The sequence below is a fragment of the Sebastes umbrosus genome, chromosome 11, assembly GCF_015220745.1.
Source record: "Sebastes umbrosus isolate fSebUmb1 chromosome 11, fSebUmb1.pri, whole genome shotgun sequence".
In the NCBI taxonomy this organism is placed as follows: Eukaryota; Metazoa; Chordata; class Actinopteri; order Perciformes; family Sebastidae; genus Sebastes; species Sebastes umbrosus.
Genome location: NC_051279.1, coordinates 18408876 through 18436460, shown reverse-complemented (window position 1 = coordinate 18436460; position 27585 = coordinate 18408876). Strand labels below are relative to the sequence as shown.

The window sequence follows — 27585 nt, the reverse complement described above, 5'->3', positions numbered from 1 at the left end:
ATTGCCCGAAATCAACGTTTCAATCCCAGCTGGGCCTACTCCAGGAGATATTGGTGTATTTTCTGCAGGTTTCTGTCCCACTCGGACGTGTTTTCTGTCCTCCTGACTGCCAGTAAACCGCTGCTTCCTCTCCGCCCCCAGGATGCGCAATGGTGCGTTCTGGATGACTGGGAGAGATGGGGACATACTCAACAGCAAGGAGAGTCTCTTACTTTTTAGTTGACGTAATAAATGTTTTTCATTTTCCGTATTAATACAACAATTTCTCTTTCAATTTTCTTTCTTTTCCCAGTCGTTTTTACGATTTGGATGTTGACGCGAACGCTTTTTACAAGTTGGGATCTTTAAATTACGATGATTCTGTTATGCATGAACGCAGCATGAAACTATTGTCTGTGACCTGATGGATGTTTAGATAAAGTCTGATCTAAATGCGTCATTAAAACTGAGTGAAGAGCGGAAAAATCCATTATTTGTAAACATAAGTGAAGAGTTGTGGGAGGATAATGATTTTTATATACAGTGATGGAAAGTAAAGAAGTACATTTTTCTAAATTACTGTACTTGAGTACAATTTTGAGGTGCTATGAGTATTTCCATATTATGCAAATTTATGATGCTCTATACATTTGAGAGGAAAATAAATCAGAGTCACACATCTTGTGTGTTATATTCTATTTTAGCTTCTATCCTAGCTTTTATTTTTAGCTTGTTTTTATTTTCTAATCTTTAATGTTTTTATAACTGTTTATATCTTAATGTTCTTTTGCCTTTTGTCACAATGTTCTTAAATGTTTATGTAAAGCACTTTGAATTGCCCTGTTGCTGAAATGTGCTATACAAATAAAGCTGCCTTGCCTTGCCTTGCCTCCTCTGCTCCTCTATTTCAGAAACTCCAGATTCTTACTATTTATGATATCAATATTTCTCAAATATGTGTTTTTATTTATAAGATACTTTCTGGTGGGAATATTCCTGAGCAGTTCAAGACCTATTTTAAAACAAATTCTCAGGTCCATTCTTACTCAACCCGTCAGTCTATAGATCTTCATCCTCCTAAATTCCTCACTGGTAGAGGTCAATTTTCGATAAGATTTAGGGGTCCAAGTTATGGAGCAGCTTTTCACATCTATCAATAAACTGTTCATCTGTCAAAGGTTTCAAAAGTCGCTTAAAGGGTCATTTAATTGTTTTGTAATTGCTTTTCCCCATGTTGTCCATGTATCTGTTTTTATGTTTTTTATTTTTTCCCACTCACAATGTTGTTTGGTTACGATTGCCCCCTAAATCTTCATAGATATTTAAATCAATATCCTCCTCACAAACACTAACCATAGACTTCCACGCGACACACACACACACACACACACACACACACTTGTCTTTTTTATATATTTACTGTATTGTTATTGTTGTTATTATATATATATATTGTCCTAATTGTTTGTTATCACTATTATGTAGTCATATTATTTCTTTATATTAATCTTGTCTCTAGGTGGAGGCTTCAGATAAGCCCAGTGGGTTTTTTGCCTCTTCCTGCACTGTATATTATTCATTTATTTTTTTATGTTGTATAGTCTTAAATTTAGCAAAATAAATAAACAAATAAACTAAATACTCCAGTACATTTATATGACAGCTTAGTTACTGATTATTTTGCAGATTCATATGATTTACAAATATATACAACATATAATCAATTATAATTCCTGATGTTTAAGCTACTCAACAGTAGCTATAGCTACAGCAGGCCTAGATAAATTACTGTACTGTACTGTACTAAAGTGTTACTTACACATGAATGCATCAATAATTATAATCCCATAACATATACTGTATTATATGAAAATGAGTCATTCTGCATAATGATTATTTAAATATGTTGGTACTAAAAGTATATTTTGCAAATACTTTTGTACTTTTACTGAACTAAAATGCTTGCTAAATGCAGGGCTTTTACTTGACAGAGTATTTCTACACAGTGGTATTGCTACTTTTTAGAGATGCACCGATACCGATACTGGATCGGATATCGGGCCGATACTGACTCAAATAGCTGGATCGGATTTTGGTGAAGATGGGGCCGATCTATTAAATTCAATTCCATGTTCATACACAATATACATTACATACTGTAATTTTAATTGAGCCAAGTTGCGGGTGTACAATTTATTATCTTAATAATAAATAACAATTCAATAAATTTGTATCTATGTATTTATTTGTTACATTTTGTTTTACAAAGTTAGGAAAGCAATGTTTAAGTCAAGCCTGGTGTTGCCTTACACATAAAAGAATGATCCCAGTCACTTCCACACATTGAGGGATACAACTTATTAATTAAACACTGGTATCGGATCGGTATCAGATCGGTATCGGATCAGTATCGGCCGATACCCAAAGCCCAGGTATCGCTATCGGGACTGAAAAAATCCCTACTACTTTTATGTAAGTAACAGTTGTGAAAACTTCTTCCCCCACTGCTCAGCTGCATATGCCTATAGTGCTTGGCAATAAGGAGCGCCCGGCATAAACCAGCAGATGTCAGGAGGCCACAGCTCTGGTGAAATAACCTGAGAGGGCAGCCATGGAGCATCAGATAACAGCATTTATTTCATTGGACTAAACCGTCTGGATATAGACACCAGACCCTGCAGCTGCCTGCCTGCTCCTCTGTCGTACCACAGGTCACATCACAAGTTCCTTAACAGCTGTATTGAAACATAAGCAGTTGGACTAGTGAAGGATTGTAAACAGGTGAACAAAACAGGGAATGGACTGTGTGATCTCAAACGGTCCCAGAGTAGTGTGCATTTCAGCTGTTCAGCCACAGAAGAGCCAAGATATCGATTTATTTCATTTCAGCATGAGGGAATCTGACAAACAGCTTCTTTCAACTAAATGTTGTGTAATGTGGGAAGAGGGACTTCACTTACTTACTATTTTGGAGTCACAGCAGGCCAGATCATGTTATGCAAAATCTAAGTTGATTTAAAATGTAAACAGAGGCAAGCCTCAAACTCTGCAGCAGTGTTTCAAGTGTAGATCAATTACCTAAAAATGTGTAATCCATTATTAATGACACAGGTCTTCGAGTTGCATATGTTGCCACTTAGGTTTCTAGCGTGGTTTCTATCTTGAAATTAGTTACAGACTATTTCTTGCTGAGAGATGTTAATAAAAGTCAAACAGATTAAATAATAGCTATGGTTCCTATTGTAGTGGGACTCATGACAACTCTTATGCCGTCCAATTGCACGCAGAGAGCACACTAACTGAACATTAAATTGGCCTATTATCTGTTTTGTATTCTTTATTGCCAACTGAGACCATCCCGTGACATGATTTCATCAAAAGGGCTATAGCAAAACCAACATTACACAGAACACAGAAGAATAAAAAAGTTGAAGGTAAATTTCCTTTTATTTCACATATTAAATATTTGCATTATTTTGAGTCATGCATTACAAAATGCAAGGTGAAACAGTGATGTCCTTGCATTAGAAAACATTTAATGTCTAATGACATCAAATGTAAAAACTTGAAAAAGTTAACAGTTCTCACGCTGTCCTTTATCAAAGTGGTCAAGTATAAAAAGCGACATTAATTAAGAATCTATTTGAGACAACAACATTAAATCTACAGAAAACAGAAAAAGCGTTGGACTTATTGCTACCTTTCCACTCATCTTTTGTTCTTTATACACAGTGTTATTGCTTTGTTAAGCCAAGTTTAAACATCCATCACATGCTCTTGATCATTACGTAGCAGCACATGTGGACATGTTCTATAGTAGGCTTCATACTAACGCATGAACACAAAATAAAGGGTTTATTACTTTAAGGCTCCATAATAAATACATAAATAGCATAATTTAAAAAGGCACATTATGAAACATTTTTTCAAAATGAAAGATTCACATTCAACAATGTTTCTTCCCTTATGCTGAGTTTACTTGAGGTGCAATTTAAAGGGAAGAAAAGTGAGTGCTTTTACCAGCTTCAGCTTTCACTTCAGCATTTTGTCTTCATCAAGAAAAAAAACATTTTAAAGGGAACTAGTTGACGGTGACTAATCTATCTCACTGCAAACAGTTATGAAAAAACAATCCTATCTTCTAGATCAATAGTCTGCATAGCTTTACCAAACAAAATATTGGTCCAAAACTATGAAATACTGAAAACTGCATGATGACGTAACATACTGTTCTCATATGTATGCAAGTGTTTTGGTTTGTTTTCAGAGAAATGGGGAAGAAACCTGATCATAAGACGTTAATGCACTTGGAAATTTTATACAAATTCCACTGCAATATATTTACAAAATTCAGCAATGGTTGACATGAGGTTCAGTGAATCTACTTCAATTAACATTAAATATTTTCCTGTTGAATAAATATTAAATATTCATATATATTCAATGGCGACAAAATACTGATCTCACTTGTAAAACATACAGTAATTCCTCATTTCTCTCCACATTTTTGGTGATTTTCTTCAGGCTCTTTGGTAGACTGCTAAGTTAAAACCTGGGTGTGACAACCATCATTCAGCCCCTATGGTTTTCTCCCTCATTACTTCGCTCTCTTCATGGGAGGAGGTGACCTCCCCTGCTTTCCTCCTCAAAGGTAGTTTTCATGGTTTTACTGCATGCGATCTGTCTGGAGCTGCTGAGGTTGATACTGGCTGAAGGCGGCAGCAGCAGCGGCAGCTCCTGGGGTGGCAGCAGTGGCGAGTGGCTGCTGGACAGCGTATCCATACCCTGCAGCAGTCATGTAGCTTGTTGGTGCTGGTGAGGCCGCGTACGGATACTGCTCATATGCAGCAGCGGCGGCGGCAGCGGTGGCAGCCGCAGAGTACTGTGCATACGCTGCACCAGTATAGTCAAGGTATGGGGAAGTGGCAGCAGCAGCAGCTGTTGCTGTAGCAGCAGAAGGTTGTACATGAGGGATCATCATGCTGGGTTGGACAAAGGCCTGAGGGTAGACGTAGTGAGCAGGGACTCTGTAGGACACAAAGACACACAGGGTCAAACAGAGCCACAGCCAGTCTTCCAATGCTGAAACTAAATTCTGGAAAACTGAAAAGCAGGCGCCTCAAAAACGTCAATCCAGTCCTCAGAACACAGCAAATCCATTCATTAACAACTGAAAAACCCCTACCTAGAAATGAAAAGTTAAGAAAGCAGCAAAACCACAAAGAAACACAAGCGCAGCTTTTAATTTCAAAAAGCACTTGAATCTGAAACACAGTAAGGCATTAAAAGAAGACACAGCCCAGCTCTGCACCCAGTGTTTCACTGAAAACGGTATGTGACAAAATGCGAGCGTATCGCACAACACCACAACATATCAGGAAGAGAAGTGGACATTATTCTGTCCACAAACGGTCACACCAACACCACACATACAGGCATGCCCACACATGTTAATAGGCCCTTAAACACAAACAAATAGGGCAAAAAAAGAGGCTTTTGGTTTCTTTAAAATGTAATAAATTGCAATGTAGCTGCTGATTTAACCATACAGTAGTGGGAACCTGATTGTGCTATATTCTGCAGAGGCCCTGTTGTGTTTATTTAAAAATAAATGAATTAGACTATTTTAAAGGGGAAAATGGTGTCAGAGTAGATTAGACAGGAGCTCTCTGATAGATGAGCAATATTCTGTATATAGACCAGGCAGGATATAAACAGATAAATACAAGCCTGGGTATCTGGGTAAATATGGCCCCCATTTAAACTTGTGTTAAAGTCACCCTCTGTAAATATATTGAGGAGCAGGTGTGAAAACGCACCATCCCCCTCTTACAGACATACACCCCCACACAAACACACACACACACGCCAACTTGACTGACAAGGGAGGCTGGAAGCATGCTATTTTTGCTCCCCTTGTCATCTCCAAAGGACAAGCTGATCTTCTCCTTCAGTAACACATGGCAGGGCACTCGTCAACCGCCTACGCTGCTTACTGTCTCAGTGACTTGCCTGAATTTACTTCTTTATCATTATCAGACTGGAAGTGTTCTGGCTGATCAAAAAGCAGTGCCCTTGTTACAAAATGGGGTGCTAAATCCACTGCTTTAAACAAACTGTGTTGTTCTATGGTTGCACAGAAAAAAATATTACATTTCTTGTATTAAACGTGAGAAATGTAATTACATGTATGATTTCCAACTTGGCAAGACAGGAATTAAAACATACTGGTGTCCTTTCGTTGGGACATGACCTTGTTTTAATATCAACAGCTCAGGCGCTAAAAGGGCACAGCTGACTTAAGCCATCTCTATTGAAAGAGATGGGAGGAACATTTTGTGGTCGTGCACGTCTAGAGCTAAATAAAGGTGCTTTGTAAACGACCAGGACACATGGGTAATCCCCAGCACATAACCAAAAGGCTTCACGGGCACATGGCTCGGCCCACCTGTTGTCCGCGGCCGAGCGGCCCTGTCTGTGCCATACATTATTAACAGCGCTGCTGAGTGACTCCTATTTTCCATCTGAATTTGAGAGGCTGTGGAGATCACTGTAGCCAACAGCTGCTGCCTAAGAGGCCGACTAAGATCTCTGTCTCCAACCGATAGTGCAGTGAACACTTGAGTTTATTTCAAAGCTAAATAATGAATCCATAATCACATCTATAGGTAGTTAACATCTACAATTTGTTATATACAGACAGTGATCCAACTTTAACTTGAAGTTTTGACATTTTCAATCAACTTACTTCATGAACTTTGCTAATAAAATAACAATATGGGGGCAATTAAACATATTCTTCTGTGCTTTCCTGTGGTGATAACACAATTTGTTTTCATTACCCCCTGCACATTTGAATTTGATTGTTAAATGACAACTGCTGGAGTGATGAGAAAAATACAAAAGAAAAAGTATACTTTTTAAGTACCTGTAGATGTAAGCTACAGATGAAAGCAATGGGTTAATGAAAAAATAAAACCACAGCATCATGGGTAAGGAAACAGAAAAAGAACTCCCACATGCAAGCCAGTGTTTGTTTTGTTGCGGGGGGATCGATTTTGAAATTAACACACTGTGAGTGATCATCAGCCCCCTTTTGACAACAAAACGCGATCAACGTAATGTTAACGAGAAACTGATAAACCACAGGCTAAAGCACAAATCAATTATTAAAAAGGGAAAATAATCAACACCCCGTTGCAGAGTTACAACTCCCTAACAAAACTCACAAAGTGTGCACAAAAAAACCTCCTGCACCCCCCACCTCCCCCACTGCAAGTGGAAATAAGCACACAGTTAAGCTGAACACCACATCATACTGAAAACAAGGCACACACCAATCTATGTACTATGGAAAACTGGGAAGAAAAAAAAAAACAGAAGACTTCCATGCATCTAGTCACCATTTCAGTTCGTTTGTGTATGTCAGAGTATACAGGTAACACTTTAGCGCTCTGCCCAATGCAGACTCAGCTATTCCTCAAATCATCATGTCCCTTCATCAGCTATTTTAACCGTTACCGACCCTGTCAGATCAGAGAGAGATAGACAACATGAAGTCAAGTCCTGCAGTGGCTGGGGACAAATGTTCACTTCCTTTACAGTCAACACCAAGCAGACTCACACTCACATGTCCTCATTCAAGGATTTAACAGGTGGAGGCAATGATAAATTACACTTTTACAACAATAAAAAAAAACACATTATATAAGATCATAAAAGAAAATAGCAAGATTTTCCTTCATTTAAAACAGACAGATTTTGTGAAAGAAATGTAATTTCTGCAGCTTAACGTACCCGTAAGGTCTTTGGATGAACGCTGGATGGATCTGAGGCATGCCAAATGCAAATCCTAGAATGAAAACAGACACCTGTTAAAGTTATATGTTTCAAGCACTGACACTTTTCTATTATTATGATTGTGAAGATAGTGTTGATTGCTTAACATTTCCAAGAGAAAAAAATAAAGTGCAGGTCAATCTACAGTAAATTTGCATCATCCACATAGATTACTTCACAGTTCCTGTATGTGTGTGTGTGTAAAAGGCAATTGGGCTGCTGTCTTTGTGTTGCCACCTTGATTATCTTGGAGTTGGGAAAGAAAGCTGTAGTCCAGTCCCTCACCTGGCTGTATGACCCTGGGCTTGGCCCCCAGGTAGGCCAGGTTCACATTGGCTTTCCTGCCATCTATTATGGGGTTGGGGTCCTTGCAGGCTCGGTCAGCAGAGGCCCGGTCTGCCATGGTCACCTGGAGGACAACAGCACATTTTCCATTTAACCTTATGGAGATTTCTTACTGTACAGTTCATGATCACAATGTGGCACCTAATGGATTATTTGTTTTTAAGGTCCATCTTATAGTAGTCAGGTCATATTTAACTAAAAGGGTTCTGCTACAGTAATCTTACTGTGTTAATCCCGTCAACTGTGTTACTTTGTCTGTCAACTGTGTTACGTGTGGTTTTTGTGTCATAAATCTTTTAAATGTTGGCTAAACTGTCACAAAAAAGATGGGGGACATCTTTAGAGAGGGAAGGCTTACATAAGGATGGTGAATAACTCTAAATTCAGTGTAATGTGGATTTATGTTGAAAAAATATTCATCCTTCCTGATAGCATCCCATACAATGTTCATTATGAAGCTCAAAATTCATATTTTCAAATCAGTTACCCAGACAACCTTAAAACCCTCTGGTGAATAGATTCAAATTTTCAAACAACATGTGTTATCAAATGTGTAGTACCTTGTTCATGTTTTATATGACACAACATTTGTCTGTAACACAGTTGACGAAATAATGAAATAATATTTTCATTAAAATATTTTAAAAAGTCATTAGAGCTTATAAGCTTGGCAATTTATGAATTTAGCACATTTAGGGGGTATATTATGGTAGCAACTAAATTATTTATCAAAAAAGAAAACAGATTTCTTCACTTTTTGATTGACATGAAATTTACCCCTAATTATAGAATGACTCAAGAGCTGACCTATTTCTAACAGGCTGTCACACACACACACACAACAGGAAACAGTTTCAGCCTACAGGTGTCCATACTGGATCAATTGACACACGTGTGCAAGCAACTTTAAAAGGAAAAATGGCAACTCAGAGCAAGCAACAGGTTGTTATACTTACAAATCCATAGCCTCTGGATTTGCCCGTCTGCCGATCGGTGATGACAACAGCCTCCTCGATGTCTCCAAACACTTCGAAGTATTTCCTGAGACTTGAGTCGGTTGTGTGATAAGGAAGACCTCCCACAAAGATCTTGGTGAACGTGGTGTCTTTCTGTGCCGAGTGCATCATTTGGAAGCTGTGCGTAAAATGCGATTTTCCTGGAAGAAGTATAGTGATGTCAAGATAAAGTAAAAGAAGAGCAGCGTTCAGATGAGTTGAGGGAGAGAGTCTGCGACGAGGAGATGTGACTGTGGGTCTGCAGGAGGAGGAGGAGGAGGAGGAGGAGGAGGACACCTGTTAGTGCTGGAGGTTCCCAGTTGTCAGTGTGTGTGACACAGATACTTAACTCCACCCAGATCCAGACCACCACCACCCCTCTGTGCTCTGGCTGCCTACTGGCTGCACAGCTGCTAAAACAGGAGCAAGGACACACACTGCAAAATAAGTATAGAACAAACTCCACAATGTGACTAATAAAGTTGGTCACCATCATAGAGAAAGAGATGTGTTGGTCAAGGCAAGTTGAGAAAGACTTTTAGGCCTTGAGACTAGGTGGATTGTGAAGGCATTTTGTCAGATATAGTGTGCACTTTTTTTTTTTTGTATATTCAGTGTCCTCCCCACAGTGGAAACTCATGCAGTCAACATAAAATAATAAGCCCCCACAGTGCAAGCCTCCTTACCCCCTTGACAATTTTTACCAGGTGCCAAAAATAAAGTTTTTCAACCTTTAAAGGGACTGTTTGTAACTTTCAGAAATGCTTGTTAACAGCGACACCTGTGGCCGTTCAGTCAGCGCTTGTGCTCACTCAACATAGACATGAACGAGCATCGCTCAAAACAGTGAGGTGACACACGTCAGCTAAAACCACAATATCACTCTTTATTTCACCTGCTTGGCAGTAATGTTAGCTGACCAGATGAAGGTCTCTCCCTGAATCACTGCTGATCCTAGTGTTGGCTTTTCCTGCTTCAGCCCCGGAAGAGAAACGTTATTGTCTCCCGACTGCGCCCACAGGGAGACGATAACTATAGCTCGCTGTGGAGCCCCATCACTTCACAAGACACGGGAAACCACTGTTGGACTCTTCTACAGTGTGGAGTGTGCATGCATACACGTCTAGAGGTGGAGCGAGACAGCGGGAACGCGCGCGCTGTGTGAGTGAAGGCAGGCAGAGGAGCAGTCTGAACAGCGTAGCCACACGCGAGCGCGCATGGGATCCCTACCCGGTAGATTTATACGTGTAAAAAGTTACAAACAGTCCCTTTAACTTTTAATAATTAAATTTTATTCCTCAACTCCTTAAAAGGTCTAATACTGTTTCAGAGCCCCCACACTGCCAGGAATAAGATTCTAGTGGGAAATACTGAATCCTTATTTATGTTTTTGGCCTAAATGTGGTCAAATATAATCTAAAAATACTTGAATCAGCCTTTAAAATACTCATCATGTGTTCGTTTTCTATGTAACTCTCTCCAGGTTAATAAAAGCTACAAATTCTCAGAAAATAATACCAAGGACAGAACCTCATTGTCCTCAATATTAGCCAGTATAGCTACTGGCTAATATTGTTTTATAGTCTATTTTTTCTTAAAACTGTTTGATTTCAGGGTTGATTTACAAACCTCATAAAAACAATCATAACAAACTCCCAGCTGCCCATTAATTAATCAACGCATTGCATATTTACAGCAGTATCTGTAGCCTAGATATTGATATGGATCAAGTTGTGTCCACCCAGCGCTGACTCATGAATATTCATTTTTGCTATATAGCACAAGTTTTGAAAAAATACACCAGTTGACCCCATGGGGGTGCTATAATTAAGTTAACTCAAATGTGACGACTTTGGCACCACTGGCCTAATTATGAGACAGCTTGGAAGGACCATGAATTTTGGCAGTGTTTGATTGGCACTACTTATAGAAACAATAACAGGCTTTCAATTTAGGTGCAGGTCTATGATTGGTCTACAGGTACCTGCATCATTCATAGCAGACAACATGTTTACATGTTGGTGTTGTTTACCTTTACCTCAGTCACAGATGGGGTTCGTTTCAAGTGACCATAAATCTGCCAGTTACATTTTTGCCCCACATTGAGAAGCCAGAAAGTGGAGCACACATCACTGATGACGTCTAATCTAAGAGGTATCCACAAGGAAAGTGTATGTTGTGTACAGTGCTGACTTTTGCACATTTGGTTATAAACGCAAGCTGTTATAATAACATAATTTAAGGAAGGATATTTTTGGCTACATATACAAAATAATTTTTTTGAGAATGTCCAAGCAAATGATCGAATTTCCGTAACCGCAAAATCCACTGCAGATCTATTCTCTCTTTCAGGACACTTTAGATATGGACAAATTATAAAGGTCCCATTAGGGCACAGGGTATTTTCTGGATTTTCTTGGATACATTGCATCACAAGAAAGGACAAGAGCTGAAAAAATAAAACAACTGCATGCTGTGCTCTTGCGCTATCACACCAAACTTTGAAAGGACATAAGAATTCAACCTCAGAACAAGAAATGTAAGAATAGAGTAGATTTGAATATAAATAGCATGTAAAAAAAAAAACTAAAATGTTATTGCATTTCGATTAAGAGTAATTAGATGTGTACTGGAAACAAAAAAACTACAAGAACTTAGTAAAATATGTAAACACGGTGAGCTTGAATGAGCCAAATGAAGAGTCGACACAGCGCGCTGATTGTAAATGTTCTATTCTAGAACATTTTGTACCAATTAAAACAGTTTGCGATACATTATAAATACAATTCTGTACATTATAATAGTGTAAATACTATGTTCAAATACATTTCTATTTACAACTCCTTATGAGGGAGAGCAGCTTTGTTCTCTTCTTTAAAGTAAGGTCTTGGGTTTGTTTCATTTACTTCAAATTACAGCTTGGATTATACAACCATTTCTAGTTCAGTTCCACAGTTCACCACTTCCATAAAAATATAAGTTCATAGGACAGCTCTTCTTCATAACTAAACTACTTTTGCGTCATCTTCTGTAACCGTCCATCACCCATTCATCCAATGTGAAAAAAAAGCGTTATTGAGTACCTTTTAACGTGTAGTGTTATATATCAGTCAGTTAACATATAAAATGCAGATGGACAATCAGTTAAAAAGGTATTCGGTCAGTCAGCGAGGCTGCGTGGCATTTTGAATGCCTCTGGGCGTCATGATATACATACACAGGTTTCAGGTCCATACAGTTAGTTTAAAACTCAATGAACTTGGTATGGAGTTCATTGAGTAGTCGGGGGTTTATGTGCCTGCCTTTATGGAAACAGGGCGTTTAAGGCATCAGTACATCCAGGCCCAGCTGCTTTGTTCCCCGGATTAAAGTGATGACACACGGTTTCTCAGTCACTTCAGTTAGAAAATATCTCATCAGTCCAATATGGAAGACGGTCGGCGAACTCTCCAAGAATCCTTTCCAGTGCAAGCGTTCAAACAGCAACAGTCTCATGCTGGATGGGGATTATTTCCTCCACAGTGTTACAGTACTTCAACAGGATAATTTAACATGATATAACTGCAGTCAAACACTGAGAGCAACTCAGGTTTAGCAGATTTGTCCTCTGTTCAGGGTATGTGGCATTACTCCTAGAGATATGGCACTAAGCTTTACTTGGACACATTGATATATATGTATATATATATACATATATATATATATAGTGTTTGAATCCACATACGCACATTAGAAAAATAACATATTACTTATAACAGCAGATATGGAACCGTAGTTCTTTGGTTACCCCTGACAGATCTTATTGATGTAAATATCAATGTTTACTAACAGTAGTACATTCTTAATCTTCAAATCCCAGATTACTCCACTATGAGCCTCAGGGAGGATTCATTGTCTTACAAAAATATCATATATAATGTTCGGGAACCAATGTAAGAAAATGTATGTGGGTAATATTTCCATATGGACTCCCAGTTAAAAGTGAAGTTCCCTATCAAAAATATCCCCGTATAGAAAACTCAGATATGTGCATAGTGAATTTTCAGTGAACAGTAATTAGGATATACCTTCATTAAATGCACAGGTCAGATATGCTTTAGAAAAGCAGACACACCCACGGAATATATCAGCATCTCCATCACAAGGAGAGTCTGCGGTTCACCAATAGGCACTGGATCTGAGGACCACCCTCGGGTCCCTGTCTTTCCTCAGAAAAGTTGGTCCTTCTTTGGGTCCTATCTGATCAGAGTCTGGGGTTCTGTGTCCATGGAGGGCGGTCCTCTAGTGAGACGAGATGGCTTCACAAATACACCGTGACCTGGGGGGCAGCGGAAGTACACCCTGCCCTGGACAGTCCCGTTGTGCTTACCTACAGAAAGATCAATCATAACAGATATGTAGAATAATTGTGGATCATTTGTAGCCACAAGCCTTCATACTATGTCACATTTGGACCATTTGCCACTTGCTATCTATATTAAACAGTAGAGCCTGAGCAAGACTGGACTTGCCCCATTTTGGGTTAAGCTGGTCATGCTGGTATTGACATCTACAGCATATTTGAGGGTTAAAGTAGTCTGATAATATCTTGGTTGATATTTGTTCTTTTTTCACATAGACACATAACACATAGATGTTTTTTTTTTTTTTACGAGGATCCCTAAAATGTAGTTATTAGATAACTTTGACCAAGATATTTTCTAAGTGGAATGTTAAAAAGTGCTCTCTGGTGGACAAACTATATGATGACAACACTATTTCTAAATGACCTCAACATATGTAAAGCTAAAATTGTTCCAATATTATTGGAAATCAATTAACAACACAAAACAATGACACATATTGTCCAGAAACCCTCACAGGTACTGCATTTAGCATAAAAATATGCTCAAATCATAACATGACAAACTCAAGCCCAACAGGCAACAACAGTGTGCTGACTTGACTATGACTTGATCAAAACTGCATGTGAATATCATAAAGTGGGCCTGTTTGTAAAGAGGAGACTCATGGGTACCCATAGAACCCATTTTCATTTACATATCTTGAGGTCAGAGGTCAAGGGACTCCTTTGAAAATGGACATGACAGCTTTTCCTCGCCAGAATTTAGCTAGTATGACATGACACCTAAAAATCACAAGTTGCGTTAATGCGTTATTATCACATTAACTTTGACAGCCCTACCCATAATATATATATATATATGTATTTGTAACAGAAAGGGGTTGTTTTGCAAAATGTTTTAAAGGGACTCACCCACTGCCATGTCAAGCTTCACACCAATCCAGATCCCCTTAGCAAACTCCACCCCTCCGACATAGTGGACCGTTCCTCTCCTCTTCCCCACCCACACTTGCTCTCCTGGAGCCATCCAGTCAGGAAGCTGTGCTGCAGGTGTGCTCTCGTCTCCGCTGGAATCTCCCGAGGGCTCTGCGCTGCTGGGGTTTGGGCTGGGACAGGGACTCCCGTGGGGCAGATCTCCTTGGGCCGGCTCCTCCATTGGAGGTTCCCCTCCTGCTCGCGGAGTCTGGGCAGGGGATGGGGCTGTAGATAAAGGTGTGACTGGGGATGGTGATGCTGGAGATGGAGCTGGGACTTTGTCAGGTACAGATACTGGGGCTCTGGCTGAAGTGCAAACTACAGTTGTGTTAGGGCAGGACACAGCTACACTAACAGAGTCTGTATTATTTGGACATTTGCATGTAGCGGTTGAGGAGTCTCCAGGAACACATGTGTTGATAATACCAGAGACATCAGAGGCGTGTTGATTGCCAGTGTCACATGTTTCTTTTTCCAAACTCTCCTGCTCCCATCCCTCTGTAAAATGTGCCAAATCACTGTCTCCAATACTGTCATCAGCTCCTTTAAAGTCACTGAACTCCTGGCTGGCATTGATAACACAGTTGTGCTTGTCTCTGCAATTAGGGATACTGACAGGCGAGGGGGCAGGGTCCTGAACCCCACCCGCTGAGAGCGGAGGCTGCTGGGTGTCACTCCCTGCAGGGACACTTTTGGTTTGGGTGCAGCCTCTTCCAGCAGGGCTTCCAAGAGGGTCATGGGGTTCTCTGGAGGTGCAGCTAAGGTGGTCAGAGCTCTCACTGCTGCTGAAAGGCATGTCAGACAGCGTAGCATTGGAGGCACTGTGTGAAAAGTAGCCACTAGTGCAGCTGCTGGCTGTGGGGCTTCGAGGCACCCCTTTGTCTCCGCTCCCACCTCCACACCGGCTTCCCTTCAAGTCAGACCGGGAGGATAGAAACCCCTCCTGGTTCTCCAGAGTTGCGTTGTAGATCTCAAAGTTTGCAAAGTCCTCTGGGATGTAAGGCTGGAAGCTGCTGTGGTCCTGAGGGCCCCGATCCAGATTCAGGGTCATGTCCACATCCGTCTCCTCGTCCTCAGAGTCCTGCTATTCAAAACAACAGTAGCAGGACAAAAGACACACCCCACCAGACATGATGTCAGCTATAGCATGTATGAAGTATTAACCTATATAGACTTTATTTTTAAAGTGAATGAGGACAATGAAAAATGGAGTAAAATGTGATAATGGAACATGAACATAGTGTATGATTAATGTAGCACATTTTCTTTGTTTTCTTAACTTTGCTTTAAGGTGTTTGCTGCTGTATAGCTGCGTGTCAGTTCACACATGCTTGTTGAGCCACTGTTAACAGTGAAACATGGCAGGAGCCACTGCCACAAATTCAAAACATAAACTTACTAGTCTCACGGCACTGGTGATGTTAGAGTTGAGAGAAGTAATCATATTGTGAGGGAAGTACAAAATATGGGTGCTCCAAAATTACAGAGTAAATTAGGCATATTAAATATAATGATTATTAGGGCTATCTCAGATCGTACTGATTTGTACAATATTATCTTGATAACACTTTTTTGAAACCTAAATATTAACATACTTAGGACAATGTCGTCATTGGTGAAGAACAAAAGTTAATTTGTCTCTTTTTCTATTTTGCAAAAAAACATTGTTTTCCTTTCTCTGGAGCAGGATTCATCTTGTGTTCAGTACTACACAAAACTACAATCAAAAAGTAACACTACATGAGTTTGGATTATTATTTAAGATATAATCCTAAAAATGTGTACGCAGTTAAAACAACCGAAGAGCTAAAAGAGCAATGGCCAAGCGTCAGGGAGAAGAAAAAACTGAATTTGTCAAAACAGAAGCCTATTAAGTAAGTATGATTGTTAAAATATATAAAAAAACATAATACAGACAAAGAATTGTATTAAAAGCTCCAAATAATAACAGAAAAACTCATTTCTGATGCAATATTCACTGGAAATCATCTGCTCAAAATTCATCCAAATCGCTCGTTTTACACAAACTTCCTGCAGTTATTTCGTTCACTATTTGGGTTAATTGTACAGTTTATCAGTTGTTCTGTACTGTTATTGTTGAATATAATATGAAATATCCATAAAATATGTCACTTAGTCAGGGGTCGTCAGTTTACTATATGATAGAAAAGGGGTCCCCTTAAGGAAAAAGGTTCGGAACCACTGCCTTAAAGCAAAGTGTGGCAGTGTGTACGTGTCTAAGTGCTATACTTACAGGAGTGTGACCGTGTGTCACGTCAGTACGTCAGGGGGGGTGTACTGTATGTGTGTGAAACTCTTACAGTAACCCTCAGAGCTGTGTGTGCTTGGGTGTGTAGCACTTACAGCAGTGTGTGGCAGTGTGTGGCTGAGCTGTCTGCTGGTGGGAGTGGTGGTGGTGGTGGAGGTGTGGGTGGAGGTGGAGGTGGAGGTGGAAGGCTTGCAGTGGCCCTCGCTGCCTGCCCTGGGCCGGCGCCAGGGGCAGGGAGGGGGGAGCAGTGCAGGGCTGTCCACACATGAGCGCATGCTCTGCGGATGGGTCAGAACAACACTTCACATACACACACACAGCATGCATGGAGCTGGGCAGGCCAGTTACACAGTTAGTGCCATGCAGTTTGATATTCACAAAAACACAGTGCTTGAAGTGTCCTAAGTGTGAGTAACTGTACTTTTTACTGCACCACCACTTCTTGTGTTTGTAGTCTCTTGACCCTCGTTGTCTCATATCCACACACTATTATAGCCCGTAGCAAACATCTAAGCTCTTGCTATCTTTTAATATCATATAAAAGACCCTTTTATCCAGACTGCAGCTATTTATGTACACTCTAATCCTGCTGCTTACTGAACCATTTTACCGCTAGCTAGAGACCTCTACCTCCCAACCACAGCATCCCTGACATGGCCTGATTTGTACCTTTACGCCTCTTTTAGTCCACTTCAAGCACGGTTGAGAACACATACGCAAAGTTAGTTTAAATGGTTGGAACAGCCACAAACGTATCAGAATCCAATCATCACAAACAAAGTCAGACATGAGACTTTATAGCATAGCTCTGTCTAATTTAGTGTTGTGGCTCTCCCGAGCTGAAGTCACGCTCCTGTGAGTCATGCTCTTTCATTTCAACACAGTGACATCAACAACAGAGGATGGTGCCATTAACATCGAGCAGTCACAGCAACAGCAAAGCCATTTTCACAAAAATCATCAGGCAGCTTTTGGACAATTAGTAGTCAATAAGTTTACCATGTTGTGAAAATGTAATTTGATATGATGAGTGACATGATATAATGTAAAAATGGGGTTTGAAATAACAAGAATATGCGGGAGAAAGATGGCAAAAACAAAGACATGAATACTCCCCTCTAGAGAAAGAGTGAATTAATCCTCCTCACCTCTTGTCCCAGCAGCGGCCGGGCCTCCAGGACTTTCTTCGCCTTGTTCTCCTCTTTGACAGGCAGAAGGGACTTGAGGAACTTGGGTGGCTGAGGGGAGAGGACTTTGAAGGGGCTGGAGTTGAAGAACGTAGGGCTCTCTGGAACCACACCTGTGTGGCAACAACATTCAGTGGTAACCCAGTTATAATGTAGCAACACAAAACAATGATTTCCACAGAAAAAGAAGTCAGGACACACATGCAGCTGCTGCACATTTTCTGCAGTTTACCTGGATTCTCCTTGCATTTGATGGGTGTGGTACAACCCGAGCCCTCCAGGGGATTGCAGTTGGTGCTGTCCACGTGATCACAGTGGTCCTAGACAATAATACACAAGTTTTATTGGAAAATATTGAGAGGTTAAAATGAAGTTGCAGCTGAAAGACTTTTAAGCGTCTACAAGCTCAGGACCCCTAGTGTAAGGGAGGGAGAAATTCCTTAAAAAGTGTGCAGCCGAGTCAAGTTAAACATCAGAGTTTCGTGATTAACATGTTTTTAAGGCACACCTGATTTACCTTACAGTCTTCATCCTCACACCCAGTCAGGTCTGTTTTACTACATGAAGACTGGAGAGAAAGAAAGATGTCAATAGTGTCATATTATCTGATAACAATTATTTCCATATAGTTTCTGTGAGCAGTGCAGCGAGTGATGAATCCATTACATGCTGTACATTTGGTGTGCTGATACTCCTTCTTAGGTGTCTCCCCTTGGTAGTGAGTGCTTCCTTCACTGTCACAGCCTTCAGGGGGAAGAAACAAGAAGACAGGTGCATCTTTAGATGTCAACCAATCAGATTGTTTGTGTTCCAGTGTGTCATCATACTATTGTGTAAAATACCTGTCGTAGCCTCTCCAGACTGAGGATGTTCTCCACTTCCAGAACTCCCCTTGTGTACTTCTCTATGTAAGTTTCTCCATCCTGAGTCTCCTCGCTGTCCCCGCGAGCAGCCATGAGGGCCAAGGTTTCCCTTTCCTCCGGCTCCTCTGAGGCCTGGAACCGAAAGAGAAGAACCGAACACCAAGCTGGTTATTTTTCACACATCCGGAAAGCAGCCATTGTTAGACGCAGAGGTAAAATGAAGAAGTTGTACCTTTGGTACGTTGGAAACGATCTCATAAGTCACACCACAGGAATAAAGCGCGTTCTTTAAGGACATTCTTCTCTTGAGACTCTGAGTGAAACTCTGTAGGAAACAAAACTATGTCGATCATCAAAACACAATCCATCGCTACAAACACCCACCTCTGCTGGGGGCTGACCCCCTTCTGATTAAATCTGTTCCCTCTTGTAGTGACCTGCTTGTTGTAGATGTTGACAGCGATCCTCTTGCGGAGCACCAGCTCCATGGAGGCCGGGTGGCTGAGCTGCACCGTGGCTTTGATGATCAGGTAAATGCGTTCGTTAGGAGACGTGATGCGGTTGAGGTGCACAGAATCATGGATGGATGAGTCCCAGGAGCACACTGCCGACACCTGGTGAATTGGAGGAGTTGTGTTTTATTAATGTAGCTCCACAATCGTCAACAGAGAGAGAATCTGTGCCAGTCGGCTGTGACTGCACACACAGATACATTACATCACAGTCATGTAGGTGGGCTGTGGGTTTTTAGTAGTTGGCTAATGAGCAGAAAAAATCACCATCTCATGACACTTAAGCTCAGTAAAGAGGGTGGTGATTACTATATGGTTAGCGCTGCATCAAACATCAAAGACAAAAATAAGAAATTAAGATGACTGCATGATGCTGTGCAATTACATAACTGTGCAATTGCTCAATTATGCACATAATTGTAGGAAATAAATACGTTGCCATCTTGTCTGTGTGTGATTATCGGAGGAAAAATAACCTCTAGCAACAATTAAAGTAGTAAAATCAGCAAAATTCTACAAAGAGCCTTTGTGAAACCACTTATGTCAAAACATGACAAGCATTTTTATAAAAATACGCAACATATAACTAGTAGATGAAGAAGCAATTGAAACGCTAATACTTTAGCTTTATCAGCTTTATAAGGCAAACCTCTGGAACTACAGCTGCATTTGTACTCGAGTATGCTTCCCAGAGTTCCCTTTGCGGCCACAGGAGGGCAGTAAAATGAAACCCTTACCTCCTCATCACTGTGCCTGATGATGGGCAGATAGAAGAACTGGCTTCCATGCTCCTTGGGCAGGATAGAGTTGACGCCGGCAGCGTGTGGGCCGGTCAGCTGCTCATTTACTGTCAGATTATCCGCTGGTGGTATGAAAGACAGTTAGCGTTTGTACAGCCGGATATAGCCGGATATGAAATATCAGTTGATATAAAGGATGTGTCTGCTTTTACCATTTAAATCCAGGAAGAGTACAGGGATGTGAGCTTCCACTCCTGCAGGTGGGGACCTACAAGGAGTTGAATCTGATTAATGGTGAAAAAAACAAAGGGCTGCAAATGAAGTGAGTCTGACATGTGTATGGAAGTGTGTTTTTACCAGTCTGCAGGAGCTCCAGGGATGCCACTACCAGGTGCAGGTACCAGCACTGCGTTTCTCTCTTCAGTCAGGCCGACCCACTGCTCCACCAGCCGAGCCTCACGCTCAATATCCTCCTCTGACTTCTCTGGATGCAGAAATGAGGAGAGTGGTTTCATCAAGGATTAAAAACACTAAAAATACAGACAACACACAGCAGCCACGCTTCAGGTGATTCAGCATGTGGTAGCTGTAACACTCACCCTGTTTGTTGATGATTTTCTTGATTTGTTCATCAAGGTACTCCCGACGTTTGATCAGAGCCTCTGACCAGCGCTCTCGAACACAGTTGAGATCTTCCTCCTGCAAACAGGCAGAGACCAGAATCAGTGCCAGCTGGCTCAGTGAGGCAGAGGATCTGCTGCAGGGAGCAGTGTATTGTTAACAGGGCAAGGTCAGGCCATGATCAGAGTCAGACAGAGCTTGTTTTAGCAGCCTGGGGAGGCTTTTTGTGCTAGATTTTAAATGAGAGTGAAGCGTTTTGCGCACAACTTTTGCATTGCAGGCGTCATTAGCGTTTTTTGTCATTGTGGTGACTTTTGCTGGATAAACAGAACGATAAAATAGTTTACCAACTGTAGTTATCATAGAAAACAGCAGGAGGCAAATTAGTGTGGTACTTGAGATTTTGGTGAAATTGTTTTCATTACTTTAGTACTATTACTAATTTTTTACTAATAATAATCAGCTAATTTTCTACTGGTAATATTCAAGTACCTCCCCGACTGTAACATAGCTGCCTTGATGCTAACTTTACAAATGTAATATTGCAGTTCCTCAAAGTGACCACAGGAGGGCAGTGAACACTTGATGTGATTTTAAACGCACATGTCATCTCTTTGCTTTGTACAACCGGCGAACATTTTGTTTTGCCTTTTACCTTTGATTTAAAAGCAGTGACTTATTGTTAATTCTTGCATCTTCTTGTCAACACAATACGGTAATTCAAAGGAAAACACTATTGGGATGTTGTGCTTCTTTTCCTTTATGTGTACAAAATAATCCATAAAAAATACTCTGTATAACATTTAATAATTACACTACATAATGTGTATTTGTCATGTTATTATTGTTTTTGGCTAATCATTGTCATGACTATACACTGTCCTCCCATGGTGACCACGAGCAACTACGCCTCTGTGTATGTTGAAAGTTTTATTTTGAAACGATATACTGGTGTGAGTATGTTCTAATATCTGCATTGACGCCACTTTGAATAATTTCACAGTTCCTTGCTGTCACCACTGGAGGGCAGCAAACACTCCTGATTTTAAATATACAGATCAACATCTCCTAGCGTCAACATAGGTAGACTCAGGAACTGATAATGGTTAAAAGATAAATGTCTTATTGATACCTTTCAAGAATATAATCAGTATTGATTACTGTATTATTCCTACTAAAATCTGCAATGGCGCTAGTTTGACAAAAATATATGATGCAGTTCCTACCTGTGACCACTGGAGGGAATTAAAACTAGTTATTTTAAATATACAGCTCAAGTTAGCAACAGGCCATTTTTATTTACCAGTTGTTTAACCTGAATAATGTATTTTTTTTTTAAAGCATTATCAGTTCCTGAGTCTACCTCTATGTTGATGCTCGGAGATGTTTATCTGTGTATTTAAAATCACAAGTGTTTGCTGCCCTCCAGTGGTGACAGCAAGGAACTGATAAATCAGCAAAAGTAGCATCAATACAGACATTATAGCATACTCACACTCACACAACATACAGAGGCGTAGTTGCTTGTGGTCACCGCGGGAGGACAGTGTATAGTCATGACAATGATTGGCCATAATCAATAATAACATGACAAAAATATGATATTTAGTGTCATTATTTAATGTTATACAGAGTATTTTTTAGGGATTATTTTGTACAAATAAAGGAAAAGAAGCACAACATCGCAATAGTGTTTTCTTTTGTATTTCCAATATTTTTAATAAAAATGGCATGTTGCTAACATGACCTGTTTATTTAAAACTAGGAGTTTTAATGCCCTCCAGTGGTCACAGGTAGGAATTGCATCATAGAATTTGTCAAGCTAGCGCCATTGCAGACTTTAGTAGGAATGATACAGTTATCAATAACGATTATATTATTAAATGATAGGCCTACAGAAAAAAAAAACAGGGGTAACATTAGGATTCATTCTGTGGCTGCCTAGCAACCATTAAAAAAAAAGACGCAGCAAACTGCAAAAAAATGCTCTGTTCTCTTTATACATCCAAGGTCTTATCAGGCAACAAAAAGGTAGTGCGGTGTGTCTGATCAGGGCCTGAGGGTGCACAGGGCTGATTTGAGTATCAACTGCTCCTTAATATACCGACTAGCCTAGCCAAGTGAAAGCTAATTTAAGTTCCAAGGTCCCAAGGGGCATTTTTTGCTGAAAAACGATTATGGTCAAATTCGCAAAACACGCACGCACGAAACCTCCTTTTAACCCCTTTGCAACTCACACATGCATTCAAACACACACACATGCACACACCAACATGTCCTTCCTCACATGCAGCCACAGCCACCCAAAGTCCTACCTGGATTTACAGCAGATCACTCTGAGAGGGAACCACAATGTCCACACAGTAACCAACAGACCTCAAAGCCAACCTCATTACGCCTCTGACGTCAGCACACTTCCACCATGCAAAGTACTGTAATTCATGCAGCCATGCAATGCCCATGTGACTCAGTGAGGTTTATTATTCCTGCAGCTCTTCGGTAGTGTGACAAGCAAACAGCAGCATTAGTGTGCAGCAACCTGAGGGGGGAAGGCAAGAGAGAGCGGGACAGGATCCGTGGCAGACAGACTGCTGGCTGGCAGCTCAGCCATGGGTGGAACTGTATTTTGCATAGAGGGCTGCCAAAGAATGGTTGGTTGGTGTGATTGATAATTACAGCATCAGGAATTATCCACATGTGCAGCTGCTTTTTAATAAAGCTCTCATTTAGCTGGCACGGCCCTCTGCCTCCTGCCTCACATGCCCTCAGCAACAGGCCTAGTCGCAAACACACGATGAGGTTGGTTTCCTTCATGCTGCAGAGTGAGCTACAGGGGGAGTAGCAGCAGCAGGGGGAGACTGAGAGGGTACCTGATAACTATCCATATCGTCTTCCTCCTCTCTCTGGCAGGAGAGAACACACTCAGTCAAATGTGGGGAACTAGAAAAAAGGCCCTGACATGACAGCTCATAGCTCATGTAACTTTCTAAAATCTCAGTGATGTGAACAAACAAATTACGTCCATGTTTGCATACTTTTGAGTAATAAATGCCTTTAAAAAACTATAACTAGAATTTACTCGTTTAATGATTCTGAATGTGGAAAATAAAAGAAAGGAGTTGTCAAATTGTTGCTTCCTTTCTACATCAGGGCACATCAGTGCATGTTAACAGAGCAATCAGGGCACTAATGAGTTTGCACATTCCTTGACCTTCTTTAGACTCACTGCCAGCTACCCAGATGAACCAGTGATGGCACAAAACCAGAGATGGACTAATTTGGCTAAATCAGCATAATATTGTATATCGCTGGCATGAAACAAACACGCTGCTCCCAAAACGATGAATCAATCATCATATTTTTGTGAACACAATAGGCTCGTAGTCTAAGTTGCGTGTGAGAATATTCAGAAATGTGTATTTGTGTTTCACAGACCTGGTAGCTGTCCAGTGGTCTCTGTAGTTTGGTGCAGCGAGCTGATACACAGCCGATAGAGACAGACAGCACAGCCTCCACCAGCAGAGGCAGAGTGCCCGAGTTCTGGATCGGCTTCACGCACACCTGCAGCCTCCTGGAGTGACCCTGCTCAGACAAATACCCATAATTCGACATCAGTATGCTGCTGCCAGCGCTGCACTATCAAAGTACTACACGGCGTTTATAATTGCATCATTAGTTATGATCCTCCTAAGTGTGTGTTTGATGTAGGGCAGCCAATCTATAGTTTTTCTCTGACCTGTCGGAGTTGGAAGACTCCTCCCGTGCTGATGTCTTTTCCAGGTTGCAGCTCCACCGATGAGTACTCTCCCTGCTCGTTCAGCTCTTGGATGAAGATCACCAGCTCGATCCTGCGAGACACCTCACTCCACCTAGAACACGGAGAGACAAGATTAGTTAGGTGTGAAATGTCAGTGTGTGTGAGCAAAAAAATAGAGAGCAGCATGTGATACATGTACCTGTCTCGGAGCGTCTGGGTCTGGGCCTCCAGAGCGTCTAACTCCCAGAGCGAACGTCCGTTACCAGCACAGCGGTGACCCCACACTTCTATGGCCAACGCTCCATCGGATATAAACTCCAGAAACTCATCGGTCACATGCACAACGTAGTCCTGCACAAAGACAAGAGGTTTGTAGTGGAGTTGATTTGAAAATAAAATAGTTAGTTAGTAGTTAACAAAAGTTAGAGGAATCTTAAATTATTTTTTTTTTATTCTTTTTATTGATTTTTAGAGATGCAAAATTAACAGAAACTACATGAACAAAATTTACACCACATGAACACAAAGACCTTTTGAGCATGAAAATGATAATAATACTAGTATTAATAAAAATAAAAATAATAAAAATAAAATAATAGTAATAATAATGATAAAAAATAATAATAATAAGAAAACGTTTTATGATCTTTTTATCTATGAAAAGTGTGTTTGAGGTTTTAGAAAAGCGCTATATAAATAAAATGTATTATTATTATTATTATTATTATAAAAATAACTAATGAGGATGAAATTAAATCAGGTCTAAAGTTTGAGATGTACACTTTCCATTTTGTCCAGTTCTCAATAAATGCACCCTTCTCTCATCCTCTCCTTAAGTTGCTGAAGGCTCAGATATCATTTTGAAGTTGCAAATATTAATATACAAATATTTGAAGTAGTTCATTTTCTACCATCATATTTATTGGAATTTTTTGCCAATATAATCTCTAATCTGTAAATATCTAAATGGTCTTGATTCTGTAAACTGAATTTGTCCTTGTCTGACGTTGTTTTATAAAATCACAGTATGCTGAGAGGCAGCAATTTTAAATTCTAATGCTTCAAGGTAAGGCCTTAAGTTGAGACAACCAGCAGCTCCTTTTCACCTACCTTGCATTGATCAAACTGGACAGTAAACTGGGCATCTGGACTTCGAGGTGAAGGCCTATCTGGGCTGACCATGGGAGGAGCCACAGTGGGCTCACCGTGCTCCCAGAAGGTGTACTGACAGAAGACAAAGTTGGACAGGTTGAGCGGCAGACCTGTGGCCTCCTTGATCCGCACCTGCAGCAAAGAGACAAGTAGACAGAATGAAGCATTGTACTGTTGTACTAAACAATCCACGTACAATTGCAAAATATCCATCCTTGTTAAAATCCAGTGACAAGTGGCTCTTACTCTGCAGGTGAGCCTCTTGGCCATGTGGACGATCTCTCCGTTGGTATCCATCACCTCATAGCAGCTGCTCTCACTGGAGTTTTCCGACGAGTCGTCTCCCCCAGACAGGCGCTCTGGTACGACTCCACTCACTCGCATCAGCTCAATGTGCAACCTGCCTGCTACCTGTACACACAGAGAGGGAGACATCTAAGGTTTTTCCATACACATATGCTGGCTTAGCAACTCGGTTTGACTCGGGACGTCAGCCAAGCACAGCAGGGATTTGCTTCTGCATTACAACAGGGCTACCCGCTTTAAGATGTGTGTGTGTGTAGTGGTCAAAGGAGCGGCTGTAAACACACATTTCATTTCCTATATTCTTTACAATAAAAGTCCCCCGTTATTTTTGCTGCTTGTTCTCTTCAGCTCTACAGTAGACTTGTTTTTATTAAGTAAAGACTCTAACAAAGCTCCATTAATTTGGAGATAAACATTTTGTTCCCTATGAATTCTTCAAAATAAAACTTCCCCGCTATTTTGTTATTTAAAAGCTTTTGTTATGAAACAGCAAAATCAGGAAATGTTGGGTTTTCAGCAGTAACTGTAACAGTAAAAGCAGATATCTGAAAGTACAAACAGGAACGCAGAGAAACTAAACTTCGAACCACAGAGATTCAGTTAGAAGCTACAACAGTACTGAGCGCTGAACACACAGAGACTTTTAAAAACATCTCTGGTCTCCTGACGTCACCGCAACCTACTTAAAGGCAGGTCGGGGGCACTTTGGCCCGTTTCCAGAGATGGTCCTTCTCGGGTGCGGCACGGCACTACTCTGCGTGCTAAAACTGGTAATGGAAACGTAAATCAGCGCAGCATGATGTGACTCAGCTTGGCCAAAAGTGCTAATGGAAAAGCCTAAATCATATCCCCAATTCAAAAATATTTCCCCCAAATGTCTAACCTTTAAACATATGCATTATTCTTTCATATGGACCTGACGTAATAAGAATATTGGAAAGCTGCACCATGAATTATTTATGTGTGTATTAATCTGTTTATGTTGGTGCAGCCTTACCTCTCCCTGTTGGCTGATGATGGGGACCGCATACTGCAGTTTGACATCATGGAAAAGGCACTCCAGAAAAATGTTGGCCACTCCTATCAGGTTGTGGTTCTCTTGCGCCTCATAGAACGGGTCACACTGCTTACTGTTTGCTTTGTTATACTGAAAAAAACAAAAAAACATCCAGTTCATATATATTTTTTTAACTTTTCTGCTTATCGTTTCCTGTTTCTGATCCTCTGTTTCTCACCACCTCCTCTGTGCCTTCCTTCCAGTCCCTGTAGTGGTCTCTCATGTCCACCAGTTTGTTTTCCAGCTTCTCAATGGTCCACACCTGGGTCCCCTTCCCTTTTCTCCGCACCTGAATGGCCGGCTCGCTCACTATTGCTCCACGCTGAATAAAAACAATAGACTTCTCATATTTCAGCAGATATTCACACCTTAAATTAATTTATTCTGTACCAATGAGATACCATATCCTCTAGTGAGGTGGTGTGGTGGTGTGTGTGATTGCAGGGGGTTCAGAGGTCTGACCTTGCGGTTGGCGCTGAGGTTGGCCGCAGGAATCTGAAGGGTGACCTGATAGTCAGTCAGTTTGTTCATCTCCTCTGCCAAGAAGTTGGATTCTCGCACCAAGGTGTTGGCTTTCACAACCTGCTCCCTGAGTCGAGAAAGACTCTGGCGAAAAAGCTCATCCCTGACACAGACAGAGACA

General features: G+C 40.8%; 3 protein-coding genes across 19 annotated transcripts in view; all 3 read right to left on the bottom strand.

Annotated features, from left to right (window-relative positions):
* The window catches only part of grinab (glutamate receptor, ionotropic, N-methyl D-aspartate-associated protein 1b (glutamate binding)), a 6969-nt gene extending 6809 nt beyond the window's left edge, over positions 1–160 (bottom strand). For all 4 annotated transcript variants that reach the window (XM_037784437.1, XM_037784440.1, XM_037784438.1 and 1 more), the window contains exon 1: positions 1–160. The gene's annotated coding sequence lies outside the window, so the exon portion shown is untranslated.
* Positions 161–3407: 3247 nt separating this feature from the next.
* rbm24b (RNA binding motif protein 24b) lies at positions 3408–9479 on the bottom strand. Of its 2 annotated transcripts, none has more exons than XM_037784443.1 (4): positions 9120–9479; positions 8056–8227; positions 7777–7831; positions 3408–5006 (listed from the first exon to the last, which is right to left on the bottom strand). In XM_037784443.1, exons 1-4 carry the CDS (start codon positions 9288–9290, stop codon positions 4646–4648), a joined length of 759 nt encoding a protein of 252 aa, XP_037640371.1. In that variant the 5' UTR covers positions 9291–9479; the 3' UTR covers positions 3408–4645. The 2 variants fall into 2 exon arrangements, with proteins under 2 accessions (XP_037640371.1, XP_037640372.1); XM_037784444.1 differs by having other exon boundaries at positions 8104–8227.
* A 2394-nt stretch (positions 9480–11873) lies between these two features.
* kif13a (kinesin family member 13A) overlaps positions 11874–27585 on the bottom strand; it is a 47378-nt gene continuing 31666 nt past the window's right edge. The window contains exons 18-40 of one of the 13 annotated variants that reach the window (XM_037784740.1): positions 27405–27567; positions 27121–27264; positions 26883–27032; positions 25826–25990; positions 25538–25711; positions 24627–24778; positions 24407–24539; positions 24106–24252; positions 23541–23573; positions 20649–20748; positions 20407–20533; positions 20262–20317; positions 20047–20171; positions 19235–19411; positions 19030–19122; positions 18777–18929; positions 18601–18678; positions 18443–18502; positions 18167–18254; positions 17896–18047; positions 16843–17025; positions 14416–15562; positions 11874–13527 (exon numbers count right to left, since the gene is read on the bottom strand). In XM_037784740.1, the coding sequence (XP_037640668.1) occupies positions 13394–13527; positions 14416–15562; positions 16843–17025; positions 17896–18047; positions 18167–18254; positions 18443–18502; positions 18601–18678; positions 18777–18929; positions 19030–19122; positions 19235–19411; positions 20047–20171; positions 20262–20317; positions 20407–20533; positions 20649–20748; positions 23541–23573; positions 24106–24252; positions 24407–24539; positions 24627–24778; positions 25538–25711; positions 25826–25990; positions 26883–27032; positions 27121–27264; positions 27405–27567 (3934 nt within the window). In that variant the 3' untranslated portion in view covers positions 11874–13393. The remainder of the gene's footprint in view (positions 13528–14415; positions 15563–16842; positions 17026–17895; positions 18048–18166; positions 18255–18442; positions 18503–18600; positions 18679–18776; positions 18930–19029; positions 19123–19234; positions 19412–20046; positions 20172–20261; positions 20318–20406; positions 20534–20648; positions 20749–23540; positions 23574–24105; positions 24253–24406; positions 24540–24626; positions 24779–25537; positions 25712–25825; positions 25991–26882; positions 27033–27120; positions 27265–27404; positions 27568–27585) is intronic. The other 12 variants (XM_037784742.1, XM_037784743.1, XM_037784744.1 and 9 more) reach the window with 12 other exon arrangements.

What these genes read in the sequence shown, in the direction of transcription:
- rbm24b (XM_037784443.1), bottom strand. Translation starts at nt 9,290, where the DNA reads ATGATGCACTCGGCACAGAAAGACACCACGTTCACCAAGATCTTTGTG. An exon ending in CCAACTCCAAGATAATCAAG is followed by an intron (nt 7,832 to 8,055) that starts GTGGCAACACAA and finishes TTTTCATTCTAG; the next exon opens with GATTTGCATTTGGCATGCCT. An exon ending in TTCATCCAAAGACCTTACGG is followed by an intron (nt 5,007 to 7,776) that starts GTACGTTAAGCT and finishes TGTGTCCTACAG; the next exon opens with AGTCCCTGCTCACTACGTCT.